The 14,730-nt window shown below is 31.6% G+C and overlaps 1 protein-coding gene across 1 annotated transcript in view; it reads left to right on the plus strand.

The window, feature by feature from the left end:
* LMBR1 (limb development membrane protein 1) overlaps positions 1–14,730 on the plus strand; it is a 177,891-nt gene that overhangs the window by 106,441 nt on the left and 56,720 nt on the right. Inside the window, exons 6-7 of the mRNA XM_051962658.1 lie at positions 10,827–10,953; positions 12,077–12,145. Of these exons, the coding sequence (XP_051818618.1) occupies positions 10,827–10,953; positions 12,077–12,145 (196 nt within the window). The remainder of the gene's footprint in view (positions 1–10,826; positions 10,954–12,076; positions 12,146–14,730) is intronic.

Consider the following 14,730-nt stretch of genomic DNA (forward strand, 5'->3'; position numbering starts at 1 on the left):
CTTGGGCATTGAGTATCTTAATGATACCAAGAAAGGAAGTCATTTTATTCTTTGATTTTCAGCACTTAACTGAGTCAGATGGAACTGAATGCATTAATTTAACAAATTATCTTGATTATTTGTAGTCATCATGTCTTTTCTCAATTTTCTAAAGATAAAAATTCTGCTTGTTAGAAAAAAAGCTAAATAATTTTTTCTCCTATCAACTGAATCCCATATATATAATATTTACTTGCTTTTATAGCTAACTACATAAAGAATCTTTGTTACTTGAAAAATATAGCTCATAAGAGAAAAAATCTCTTCCAACTCTGCATTTACAATTACTAGATATTTAAGAATTTTTCAGTTGTTAGAACAACCTTAAGTAATTCATAAGAGAAGCAGAAAGATACTTAGTAATTTTGATAGGTTTTGTAACATTCTGTATAACAACTAAAGTTAGCAATTGTTTTTATTTGGGTTTATAGCTGAAAAAAATTCTTGTGCTTCTTTTAGATTCACTTTCTTTGGGAGGACTATATAGATGTGAAACATTGTGTTAAGGGAGTTCTTTGACTATTAAAATTCACTTCATGTAGCCAAGTTCTACCTTAATAAATACTTGTTGATTGACTCGGTTGATTTTCTGTTGAAGATTTTAGAAATCACTTTTTGTGATATCAGTGTCCTACTGGTAGTGGCTATGCTGTACCTCATATGATATGAGATTTGATTTTATAGTGTATGTGAGGAGGCAGAAATTCTAAGATAAAATACTTTAAAATATGCGTTGAATTGTTTAACATTGAATGGGAAGGAGAATTTATTAATTTATACCCCATCTTATTTTATTAGTTAATGCTAGGTAACTTAAAAGTGAATTTTAAGTTGAATTTTATATAAAATTTTAGACTAGGCTATTGATGATATACTGGGTCTCCTAAAAGACTTAGTGCAATTTAAGTTGTACTAGATTCAAATGAGATTTGGATACCCCGTATAAAATGTCATAAGAAAAAAAAAAACAAAGGAAAATGAGAAGAGCTTCATTGAAATACAAAAAATCATGAAAGAAAACTTAGAAGAGACACCAACAGCTGGGGAGAAAATGAAGAAGTTCCACTTAAACTCTAACCAGTAATACATATACCCACTTGTACCTTCAGTCCCAGAGCTACCTCTATTGAGACAAGTTCTGCCTCTGGGGAGCAAGTGTACAAGGAAGCATTCTCTCTCTCTCATGGGGCCCACTATCAAGCTTTGTTCTTCCTAGTAGTGCCCTGTACTTAACTGTACTTACAGCTCGCCTAGTTTCTTGTCTTGTTACTCACACTATTTAGTTTAGCTCCCTGCTTCTCAGCACCCAGACCCTTTGCTAATGCTCCAAACTCTTTATTTCCTGGTTTCCTAATTGTCTGATCCTAATCCCTCAAACAAAAAGACTTCATTTGCTTATTGATCTTTGAACTAACTGATTTTCCTGAACTCTGGTCCTTGCATGCTTGTCCTGACCTCTAATTACTTACTGTCCCTGGCTTGCTGACTATGTACCTACTACTTCCTCTCTTACTGAAGTCCTGCTTGCTCTCTTGTCCAAATTGTAATAAGAGAAATAGTTTGGATTACTTATACTAAGTACTTTCTAAAAAATGAGTTTTTGTTGTAGAACCTAGTATAAGAACATGGGAGAATAACTGGCTTGGCTGCTGTATATGATTCAGTCACTTAACTTTTCTGGACCTTGGTTTTGTTTTGTTGAGCCAGTTCGATCTTTTTTTTTTTTTTTAACCCTCTAAAATCCTGTAATTATCTATATTATGAAATAATTATTTAATACATTGACCTAGAACCTAAGTTTGATTTCAATTGGTTTAAATCTGTTATTTGCATTTCCCTAAATACAAAATCCAACTCAGCAAGCATTTAAGTAATTACTGTATACAAATTGGTTAACCAGTCAACAGACATTAAGCATCTACTACATGCCTGGCATTGTGCTAGATCCCTGGGATCATAGAATGAAATAATCCTTACTCATAAAATTTACATTTTATTGGGAGAGATAATATGAAATAAATATATACATATACATATAATAAAATATGTATATATTTATATATAATAACTATATGTATATATTAAAGTGAATAAATTCATGTTTGTGGTTTATCACAGAGTTATTTGTGAAGGAGAGCATTAACCCTTGCTAGGTTTAGAAAAGGCATCATGCATAAAATGGTGCCTGAGTGCCATCTTTAAGGGAGAGGAACTCTGCAATGGAGGTGAGAAGGGATGGCTTCCCAGACCTGGGGACTCCCTGTCTTAGGGCTGGGGAAGGACATTCCCTCTTGGAGGTTGTAGGACTGCAGAGGGACGGAACCATAGCACAAAGTAAGGTATCATTTCATTGGAGCAATCCCTGGCTCAGATTGGATGATAGAGATTGGATTGGAGAACTACCTCCTCCTTTGAGTGCACTTGGGTGGGGGAAGGTGTCACCCCGGAAAGTAAAAATGGAACTGGACTGAGGTTGTGCTATAGCTAGTTGGGGAATGTTGGTAACATCTCGGTGGTTAAATTTTGTGCCGATGGTTTAAGCAGGGGTCCTTAAACTACTGCCCGTGGGCCAGATTCTGCAGCTGAGGACGTTTATCCCCTTCACCCAGGGCTATGAAGTTTCTTTAAAGGCCCACAAAACAAAGTTTTTGTTTTTACTATAGTCCGACCCTCCAACAGTCTGAGGGACAGTGAACTGGCCCCCTATTTAAAAAGTTTTGAGGACCCCTGGCTTAAGGTATGATCTCTGCTCCCTGGGATTCTCCCTTCTCCCCTTTCTCCCAATGGTGAACATAATTAATGGGATGGGCTCATCTGACCACCCTCCTTTTACTCTCACCTCTTTTTAGCCTCCTGACCTAGGAAGCAACATAATTATGAAGGAATAGAAATGTGTTCATGTGACGAGTATAGTCCAGGTTGATTAGAATGCAGGGAACATGAAAAGAAGTGGAAGGATAGCATGATTTGAAGCAAAAAGTTAGGATGGTACCAGGTTGTCAGTAAACAGCAGGAAAATGCTAAAGACTTTTGGAACTTATTTATGCTTAAGAAAGATTGGTCTGGCAGTGACTCGAGGGGCAAATTGGAGCCAGGAGAGAGTAGAGACCGGAAGATCTGTTGGAAGAATGTTGCTTTCTAGGTGGGTGCTAGAATAGTGCTAGTGGAACAGAATGGATTGTGTATAAGGGCAGCTAGGTGGCATAGTGCATAGAACATGAGTCTGGAGTCAGGAAGATTCCTCTTCCGAGTTCAAAACTGGTCTGCAGCTGTGTGACCCTGGGCAAGTCACTTCACCCTGCTTGTCTCAGTTTCCTCTTTTGTAAAATGAATTGGAGAAGGAAACCACTACAATATCTTTGCCAAGAAAGCCCTAAGTGGACCCACTTGAAAGAGTCATACATGACTGGAAAAAACAACTGAACAACTCCAAATGAAGAAGAAGAGATAGAACTTGGTAATTGATTAGCAAGGTGAGGGGTGGAGGAAGAAAAAACGACCAAAGTTTTAAATATTAAGGGAGAGAACGAATGCTATTGAAATATTAAAGTCAGAGAAGATCACAGGCTAGGGAGAAGGATGTGGATCTCAGTTTTGTTATGGTGAATCTAAGATGTTGGAGCCCCATTAAAATGTTTATGGGAGGTTTGAAGTAGTGCTAGAAATACAAATTTACTCTAAGTAATGTTACAATTGATAGTGGAAACCATAGAAATGAATGAGGTTGCCAAAGGGAGAATGTAGAGATAGGAGAGAAGAGGACCAAGGTCAGAACCTTGAAAAAAATGTGTGTTGTATTTTATGTGAAATGCAGAAATGTAGAATTCCCTTGAAATTATAGCTTGCAACTAATAGGACTCAAGAATGGCTGACATTTTTTATTGTAAGCCCTGCAAGACTATTTCATATTTATTAGTGTTTAATGAAACTGAATTTAAAGAGACTACTTACGTTCAATTAAAGGGAGCATTTCTAAATTGTGTTTTGTTTTTAAAAGTTGAAATTTCACTGATGTCTAGAAAATGATTTTTTAGAAAATGGCTAATGAATTGTTCATGATTTAAAATATTTGAAAGAGTGTTCATGATTTTTTGGGATATTTGCTGCTCTTATAGAAGTTACTAATGTTTTATAATTTATAAAATCTTGTATTTAATAATTTGGAACTTTTAGAGTTTGCAAAAAGTATTTTATTTTCATTATCTCATTTGAGTCTAGCAACAATCCTGTGAGGTAGGGATTATAGATATTATCCTGACTTTATAGATAAAGAAATTGATTCCTGGGGAGCTTGAATGATTTACCCAAAGACACATATATCTTAAGACTTCATAACCAGTTATTTCTAATCATGTGATCATAGGCTAATTACTCTATAAGTCTCAGTTTCCCTATCTATAAAACTCCTTAGTCTTCTTCTGAAGCTCAAATGAAATAGATCAATCGATCTATATCTGCATGCATATATATGTTATATATAACCTTAATAATAATTAATATTAAAATATTTTGATTGTATTAAAAGATCAGAATGAATAATTTGAAATGGCTACTAAAATGCCTAAAATGTTCTCCCTCTACCTCTTGGCTTTTATGCCTTCTTTTAAACTCTTGATGAAAATCTCACCTCTTATAAGAAACTTTCCCCCTTCCATTTCAATATTAGTGCCTCTCCTGTGAGACGACTCCCAGTTTATCTTGTCTATGTCTTGAATGTACATAGTTATTTAAATATTGCTCTCACCCATCCACCCCATTAGAACATTGGTTTCTTCTAGAAGGCAGTTATTTTTGCCTTACTTTGTATCTTCAGTTCTTAGCACAGTGCCTGACATATAATGAATGCTTAATAAATAGTTGTTAACTTGACTTATTCTTTGGCTTCATTAATAGGAGAATATGATCCAACAAGGAGGGTGCAGCTGCATTTTGTATGGGTTGTATAGGGAGGATTATGCCCAAGTCTTAGAAACAATAACCACCTGGAGCAAAAGAAAGCTACTTAGAGTGAGAGGACCTAGCAACCAAATGCTAATGAACAAATAAGTTAATGCCTATGGAAAAGAAAATTTGGCAGGATAAGAAGTCATGATAAGAAGCCTTCAATTATCTAAAGCTTAGTAATGTTGAAGATGTAGTAAATTTATTCTTTGTGGTTCCAAGTGGCATTGTTTTTTTTATTATTATAGCTTTTTATTTATAAAATGTATACATTGGTAATTTTTCAACATTGGCCCTTGCAAAACCTGTTCCAAATTTTTTCCTCCTTCCCCCTATCCTCTCCCCTAGATAGCAGGTAGTCCAATACATGTTAAATATGTTAAGTATACATTAAATCCAATATATGTATACATATTCATACAGTTATCTTACTGTACAAGAAAAATCGGATCTAGCAAGAAAGAAAAAAACCCAAGAAGGAAAACAAAAATGCAAGCAAACAATAACAAAAAGAGTGGAAATGCTATGTTGTGGACCACACTCATTTCCCATCGTTCTCTCTCTGGCTGTAGCTGACTCTCTTCATTACTAAACAATTAGAACTAGTTTGAATCATCTCATTGTTGAAGAGAGCTGTGTCCATCAGAATTGATCATCATAGAATTTTGTTGTTGCCCTGTATAATGATCTGGTTCTGCTCATTTCACTCAGAATCAGTTCATGTTAGTCTCTTCAGGCTTCTCTGAAATTATCCTGTTGGTCATTTCTTACAGAACAATAATATTCCATAATATTCATATACTTCAATTTATTCAGCCATTCTTTAATTGATGGGCATCCACTCAGTTTCCAAACTACTACAAAAAGGACTGCCAAGTGGCATTGTTTAAGACTTCTTAGGGCTTTGGAGAATGGTACTTGCCATATTCATTATCAAATCAGTCCTTTTGGGACTCCATTCTAGAGGATTCATTCTAGACATTATAGTTTATTATGGCATGAACTGAGAAATATTACAGTTATATTGTAAGGATTTAACATATCTCAAATTATTCCTATTTCTTAACCAGAAACCTCAAATTTACTAGTAATAGATCACACTAAAGAGGCATCTTTATCAATACTTGCTGAATACAAACTTTTTCAGTATTAGTTGGGAGAAGTTATTTCATTTCTAATTTGGGAGAACTTATTTCATTTCTAAAATTACTGGCCTATAGAAAATTGCTCCACTATTTTAAGAAAAACTCTTTGAAAATTAAGTCATTGCAAATGTGGAAATGTGTTTTTAAAAATAGCATTTAAAAATGTATATAACCTGTGTCAAATTGCTTGCTCTCTTGGGAAGGAGGTAGGTAAGGTAGAAAAAAATTGAAACATAAAAATCTTTAAAAAATTTTTTTGTTTTTTTCTGGTTACACATGTACATTAATTTTTTTTTAAAACACATTTCTTTATGAATCATGTTGGGAGAGGAAAATCTGAACAAGAGGGAAAAATCACAAAAGAAAAAAATAGAAGGAAAAAAAGTGAACATGTTAGTGAGGTGAAATTCGACATTCTTAATCATGTTTCTTAATAGTTTTCTGAATTTCAGTTGTTTTATGTATTTTTATACATTAAGATTTAGCTAATATTTTTCCTGATCTCATTTAAAATAAATTTTTATTTATATAAATTAAATTTAAAAATATATATTTTAAAATTCTGTCTAAATACTTCTCTCTTTAAGTAAAAATGTTTAATCTTCTGAATAAAAATTAAGATTGTAGACAAAATTTTTTATTTTCCAAATGAAAATTCTAGCTAGGATTATATTATCTTTATATGAAATATATTAAGTGTTCTTTGTTCTTGGTACCTCTATGGGGATATCTAGGAAAATGCTTGGTGATTGAGATATCCCTTGGGAAAGAAGATGCTGTACTTTTCACCTAGGATGAAGGGTAGCAGAGAAGAAATAGAATTTGGTGGGGAAGTGATGGCTTTCTGTTACGGCAAATATCTTGTAGGATAGTTGAACTCTAGGTTGGTATATTTTAAAAAAGTGTTCATTTTATGGAATTTTATAAACTTTATATTTGTATTTTTGATTTTAGAGAATTTTTTATCAGATATTAGAATTTGATATTATGGAATTGGTGATTTGTTATTTGTTTAAGGCATCCATTTTTGGTCTTTCTTCATTTTAATTCCTTCTTAATCTTGCTGCTGAAATAATCTGTTTTGTTGCTGGTGTTGCTATTTTTGGAGCTTTTAAAATTACCTTTTAAATTTCATGGATTATTTTGGTTCCTTGGCCCCAAAAGAATTCCTATTTTTTATTTTTAAAGGATTTTTTAAAAGCTTAAGGTTTTTCCTTAATTATCCAAAAATTATAATGAAGAGATATTAAAAAACAAAACAATGGAAAATTCCAACTATATTTGAGATAATGTATTAGGAATATTGTATTATTTCTTAATCAGATCTAGTCACTCATTATTTTCTTTCATACCTTTTACCTTTTTAGTATCACTGTTATCAACCTAAGTCTCAATGTAATAGTTGGAAGGATGTCTGGTTATTTCAGTGAATAACTCTGCAGATGGGATAAAGTACCCAAGGATAACTGTTATTTGATTCTTTGATATGGAGTATGTAGGGATAGCAATCTTTACAAATCTACATTGAGGCACTGCAAAGAGAACAAGTACCAACTTTGTCATCCATTCCATAGTCCCAAATCTAGCATGGACCAAAAAGGAGATCTACATAGTACAGTGGCATTTCTAGATAGAGAGGTCCCGATTGTGTGTGTAGAAAAAGGAGGAAATTTAGAGATCAGTGGCAAATCAGTGAGGTGGCTCATACCCCAAGCTCCAAGAATTTTCACTTCTAGCATCTAGCCTAGCTTGCTAGAGGAATGATCAAGGCAGAAATCCTAGGCCAAAGGGGAACCCTTTGTTTCATCTTACGGAGCCAGAAGCATTCTTAAGGGACTGATAGGAGTTTTTGTTCAGGTCCAAACTCAGGACAAAGACTTGGAGAGCTCAGATTGGAGAGAGTGGAAGGGAACAACAATGAAATTTCTCTGGTTCAGACTACTTTGGGAATACTGAAAGCTTTCAGTTCTCAGTTGACACTGCTCTTGTGAACCTGGAATAATACAACACTCAATAAGAAAAAAGCAACCCTTTGAATCAAGATTTTCCTTCCAAAAATGTGTAGATCTTTTATCAAGTCTGATATTAGGAAGTAGGCTGGAAGAATGAGCAAACAACACACAAACAGCCACCATCATAAGCTATTAGAGTGGCAGAAACATTTGACACAGAAAATAACTCTAAAGCATTTACAAGCAATTTTTCAAAGAAAAACAGTCTCTACACAAGCTTGTCTAGAATGCCTGACAAAGATGAAGCAAAGGTTAAAAAAAAAATTTAAAATTTTTTTAATAAATGACTTGTGAGTACTTGTGAAATAGAACAATCAGAAAGAATTGGAAAGGTTGTTCCAGTTTGGTACAAGAACTTGGTCCAAAAATCTTACCTATGTAAGAAACTTCCTGAAAATTAGAATAAACCAACTAGACCAATGATTGTATGATGTAATAAGAAATATTAAAACAAATGCTAATATATACATATGCACATATGTATATATTAGCATTTGTTTTAATATTTATATTAATATTGTTATATATTACACAATAATATAATAATATAATATTATATTAATTTATATTATAATATGTTTATATATATACATATATGTATATATAAATAAATTATAGGAAAAACAGCTTGTCTGAATGATTGAAGAGAAAAAAATTAAGAGTCGTTGGACTATATAAACATCATGACCAAAAAAAAGAACATATATGCCATATTTTAATAAATTTTAAAAAAAAATTTCCCAGATCTCTTAGAACATAAGGGCAAAGTGGATATAGAAAGAATCTATCAGTTACTTCCTGAAAGAAACTCCAAAATTAAAACCACCAGGAATATCATAGTCAAAATTTAGAGCTAAAAGATCAGTGACCCTTGACCAGTAATATCAGTTATATGCTTTAATTTCTTTTATCTGTGAAAGGAACTGGAAATTGAGTGGATATCCATCAGTTGGGGAATGGCATATGAATGTAATAGAATATTACTGTTCTATTAAAAATGATGAGCAGGTTGATTTCAGAAAAAACCTGGAAAGGCTTACATGGACTGATGCTGAGTGAGGTGAACAGGCCCAAGAGAACATTATTATTATGTGAGGGTCAATTGTGATAGCCGTGGCTCTTTTTATCAATGAAGTGATTCAGGTCAGTTCCAATAGATTTATGATGGGAAGAGAGACTGAACGTGGAGCAGAGCATAGTATTTTCACCTTTTGTTGTTTGTTTGCCTGTTTTCTTTCTTGTGTGTTTTTTCTTTTGATTTGATTTTTCTTGAGCAGTATGACAGATATGGAAATATGTTTAGAAAAATTGCACATGTTTAATCTATATTGGATTGCTTACTATCTAGGAGAGAAAGGGGGTAGAGGTAAGGGAAGGAGAAAATTTTGGAACATAAGATTTTGCAAAGGTGAATGTTGAAAACTATCTTTGCATGTATTTGGAAAAAAAACCTTTGAAAATAAAATGTGCATACATACAATAAAATATACTTAGCTCCCATGGTTGTGAGGATCAAATGTGATCAGTGTGTTAAAAACTTTGCCAATCTTAAAACCTGCTATGTATATACCTGTTGTTAGTAGTATTATTTCTATTCTTTTATTTGTACTTAATAAGTGCCTAGACCATAATAATAGTTCTAATTGTGTACCTTATTTTGATTTCACTCCTTCAAAAACTGGGGGGAAAAAAACTTTTTCCAAGACTCTTAAATAAAGAAATTTCAACTCAGAGTTATTAATAAATTCTACCTACTTAAAAACATATTGCTTTATAATTTATAACAAACTGGACTATAAACTTAACATTAATATTTATTAAATTTTATTAGGAGTAAGCATTACAGTTTAAAATGCTTATATTGGTCTTAAAATTTTGATGTTTGTTCAGTCTTCTGCCATCATTTTTCAGGTTTTATAATAAAATACTTTCTCTTAGTTTTTTTTTTTTTTTTCTTATTTTGGTGGCTAGATCTCAGTTTCAAATTACAGCATCTTGATCTTCAGGATAAAATTAGTTCTATATTAAAATAATTATAATTTTATATATGTATACACATATGACAATTACAATAAAGTAATGCTCCCATTATTGTGAATTAGTTAATGTCATGTCCAGTGCAGAGAAAGGATGATGTAATCCATAAAACTAATGTAATAGCAGTATAGAAATAAAATGAGCAGTTCTTTAGCTGTACACTTGAGGGCTCTGTAGACTGTGAAGAGTATACAGTACTAATTACAATAGGAAATTCTATTCTTAAGTGATACATGGTACCTAAATAGTGTTTAATGCTGGCTAAGTTGTTTGGCTATATGCCATAATTGACCTTCCATTCCCTTGATTGAAATCATAGATAAAAATTTGCTAATATCCTTTCTTAGCTGAAAGTGTTAAGTAATCCATCTTTAAAAATGACTTTGCAAAATTATGTTATAAAAATGTTTTTATGGAATCCTGAGATTAACGAGGAGTGTATTTTATTTCTGAGTTTAAGGTGATTGTATTTCCCGTGGGTTTAAAAGAAAAAATCAACTAGAGAATCCTTTAAGAGGTGTAAGCACTTAAGATTTTTTTCCTCTGCAGTAAAACAACATCTTTTCCTTTGTAAAGAATTATTCTGCAGTTTTAAATTAACTTAACAAATAGAAAAAGATATTTAAAATTTTATTCTGATTATACTTTTCAGGGAATCAGAGCACGGATTTTGGAAACTGTTGTTATGCTGATTCTTCTTGCATTGCTTATTCTTGGAATAGTATGGGTAGCGTCTGCTCTCATTGACAATGATGCTGCCAGTATGGAATCTCTGTATGGTAAGGAATTTATTTCTTTCAAATAACTTCTCAGTGGCAGGTCACCATTTAATACTTTTACATTCTTGTAATATGTTTTAATCAGCACTTGAAAATGATTTCCAGCATAGTTTATTCATGTGTCTACCACATACTTAATATCACTGCTGATTGTTGAAGTATCCATCCAAGATGTTTTTGGTCATAGCCAAAACAAAGTTTCTAAGATGCCACAAAAGTATTTCCTCTGTAAAGTTTTACAAAAATTTTCTGTTTTCTAAATCCTTTTGCTCTATTGTTAGTAAGATAAAGTCCTTAATTTGGTCCATTCTGTCTTTTAGCCTTACATCCCATTATTCCCTTCATTCTAGTGCTGCTTTGGAGCATTGGCACAAGCTCTGTAACCCTTCTCTTGATTCTTCCAGATTCCTGCTCACAGTGAATGTGCTTTTCCTCAGATTACTGTATATTTATATATCTGTAAAATCATTGAGTTAGGGCTGTAAAGCCCTAACTTCAGAAAGCCATCTAACCAAATTTTATCCTTTTGCATTGTGGGAAACAAAGGCCCAGGGAAATGAAGAGATTCACCTAAAGACCTTCAAGTAGCCCAGTGGATAGAGTACTAGGTTTGGAATTAGAAAGGCTTACATTTAAATGAAGTCTTAGACACTTATTATCTGTATGACCCAAGTAAGATACAACCTCTTTTTAAAAAAATTTTTCTCATTTGTAAAATAGGGATAATAACAGCACCTCCCAGGGTGATTGTGAGGATAGCTAATGTTTGTAATGCCCTAATGTTTTCTAATATCCTTTGCAAACCTTAAAGTGGTATATAAATAGTAGTGATTTTATTAACTAGTGGTACTATTTTAACCTAGGTCCAAGCTTCATAGCCGATTTTCTTTCTATTATATTACATATTGTATGTACTCAGTGTAATATAAATTTGATGAAGATTTTGTTTTTGTCTTTTTATCTCACCAACATAGTGTCTTACATATAGTAGACACTTAACAAATTTTGATTGAGTTGAATTAATTTCATCAGATTTAATAATAACTAACTAACTATTTAATGTTTAATATCTTAACATGTATATACAATATTTAATACATATGTTAAAATATTTTTGTTACAGATCTCTGGGAATTCTACCTACCTTATTTATATTCCTGTATATCATTAATGGGATGTTTATTACTTCTTTGTAAGTATTCTTCTGGTTAGTGGAAGTCAGGTTTTATTAACAAACTCCATCAGCCCATATCCTAAGACTCAATTTTAATAGAGATTTCCAGAACTTGTGATTCCAGGAACTTGTCATTTCTTTGAGTTCAGATTTTCTTACTTTTCTAGGTTTTGACTATTTTTTTTTATTAATTGCATTTTCTTTCAAGAATCCATTAAATTATGTTTCTCATATATCTAATAGTATTCATTTTAAAAATAAACTTCAATAAGAAGGATAATGTTGATATAACTTGGTCTTTTTGCCATTTCAGTAGCTAAAAAATGTAGAGCTAAAATACAAAATAAACTATTCTATTTCATATTAAATAGTTAAAACAAAATTTAAGAATATTGACCTAAAGCACATAACATACACTAAACATGTATATGTATGCGACATTAGAAAACTTACAATTTAGAAGACATTTGTCTTATTGTATACATACATAATTTCAGGGTTAAAAAATTTAGTTTCCATTTGCTACTGGTTCCTCAGTATTCTAGTCTGATAAATCATTTTACTTGCATGGTATTTGCTTTCTTCTCTGTCTAGCTTTAGGTGTATAGTAATAGCTATTTTCTTTCATTTCTGTAGAGCCAAATCTTGATGTTAGTTTTGAATTGTGTCTAAGATGTGTATCATTGTCTTCTTTTTGCTCTGAATCTGTTACTTCCCATCTACCTCACTCTACTTTCCTGAGCATTCATTTAGCTTTCCTTGACCTTGCTAGGATTATTTTTATTAAATAGAGATTTTTTTTTACTTTGAAGTAGTAATATTTTGCAATATTTCTATCAGTTCTTTCCATTCTCTGTACTATACCCAAATGAGCAATAATTTCATTTGAAATTGCTATCTAGTAAGAAATTTGGCTAGCTACCAGCTTTTCTCATATTTTATATAGTTTTATATGTAAATATTAAAAACATTACCATTTTATATGTTCATATATGTATTTCAGAGTTTTATGTAGCTTAGTCTTTTTAATAACTTGAATACAATTGCAATTATATTACTTAAAGGAATGAATAAATAAAATCATTCATATTTTTAAAATATTAAATGCTGTCTCATTGCTGCTTGCCAGGATCTGAGTGTATAAGTAATGATTTAATATAATATTATATGGTAGTAGACTAGAAAAAATGATTTAGGTTTTCAAATATTGCATTTTATTTTAAGCTTCAACTTAACATATGCACTTTCAAAAATGTTTTATTTTTTAAATGATGGTATCTGCTTAAATGATCCAAAACAAGAAAAACTTAAAATCATTTAAAAGTAGAGTTAAAACTTGTCCTTGTAAACCCCATGTTCTTAATTTTAAATATATATTCAACACTGACACACCTACATTATCAGAAGAGTACAAATAATCTAACACATCTTTTTATTTAGAAATTATTTCTGTTTGGAAAGAATCTTCCTACAGCTTTACTTTTTAATTTTTTTTAATTAATAGAGGTTAAAATTAGATTCCATTTCCATATCTGCAGTGTGGTAAAGCAGCCTAGAACTATGTTAGGTTCTTGCTAGCAATGTTTAGATTGTGATTAAAATTTGCTGTAGATACACTATATATGCATAGTCAAGCGTGAACTATATAATGCTTAGATTTCAGATAATACCTTCCTTCATGTGCATAGTGAAATACAGACCTTTATTATGTGGAACACCTTTAACATAGGTCTTATTCTTGACCTCCAACTGAAACATTTTAATGATATTTTTTAAAGTTTACCATAGCATTTTTTTGTTTTATAGGAATTACAAGTTTATAGAAGCAATGATTTAAATTCCAAAAATGTGGTTAACCATTGCACTAAATAGCAACTTTGTTGTTTTTATTTAGCATATCTCACTTCTCTATTACTAATATCTTAAGAAATCCTTTAGGGAGGAAAAATAGTAAAAATTGGTTAAGCTGTGTTTTTCTGGTTGGTTGAATATAATCAAGACAGATTCAATTGTCTGAAAATTCATTTGATTATATTGAAGTTCACATTGACCTACTGATATATAATGTATCTTTTTCTCACTATAACATATACTACCAAGTTTTGTCCTTTAACATGTCTTAGAATGAAGTTCTAGTATATTATTTTATTTCTGTTTATTTTTATTTATGTTGGAAATTAAAATGTTATTAGTCATGTGGATAATACTGTAGACTTTTTTCAGTATCACACTTATTCTACTCACATTGAACTTTAATTTGTTTAAAATATTCCATGATGACCTTTCTATTAAGAATGTGATTCCATTAATATACTTAAATGTATTTTTAATTTAGAAGAGGTATCAAAGAGATGGGCACTGTTTAATTGTTGGCATTGAGTAATTGTTAATCATTGGTGTTAAAATGTTTTCACTGTGATAATATAATAGTTTGTCATTTTATTTTGTGCCAGGCAAGAGTTAAAAATAGCTATATGATATTTGCCAATATTAAAAGTGACAATCTAAATAGTCCATGAGAATGCCAAAAAGGATCATCTTAATTTCAGTGTGTCATAGTAGATCACTAATGTATTTATCTTTACTTTGAAATCTAAAAATTT

Source organism: Antechinus flavipes, chromosome 5 (assembly GCF_016432865.1).
Source record: "Antechinus flavipes isolate AdamAnt ecotype Samford, QLD, Australia chromosome 5, AdamAnt_v2, whole genome shotgun sequence".
Lineage (NCBI taxonomy): Eukaryota > Metazoa > Chordata > Mammalia > Dasyuromorphia > Dasyuridae > Antechinus > Antechinus flavipes.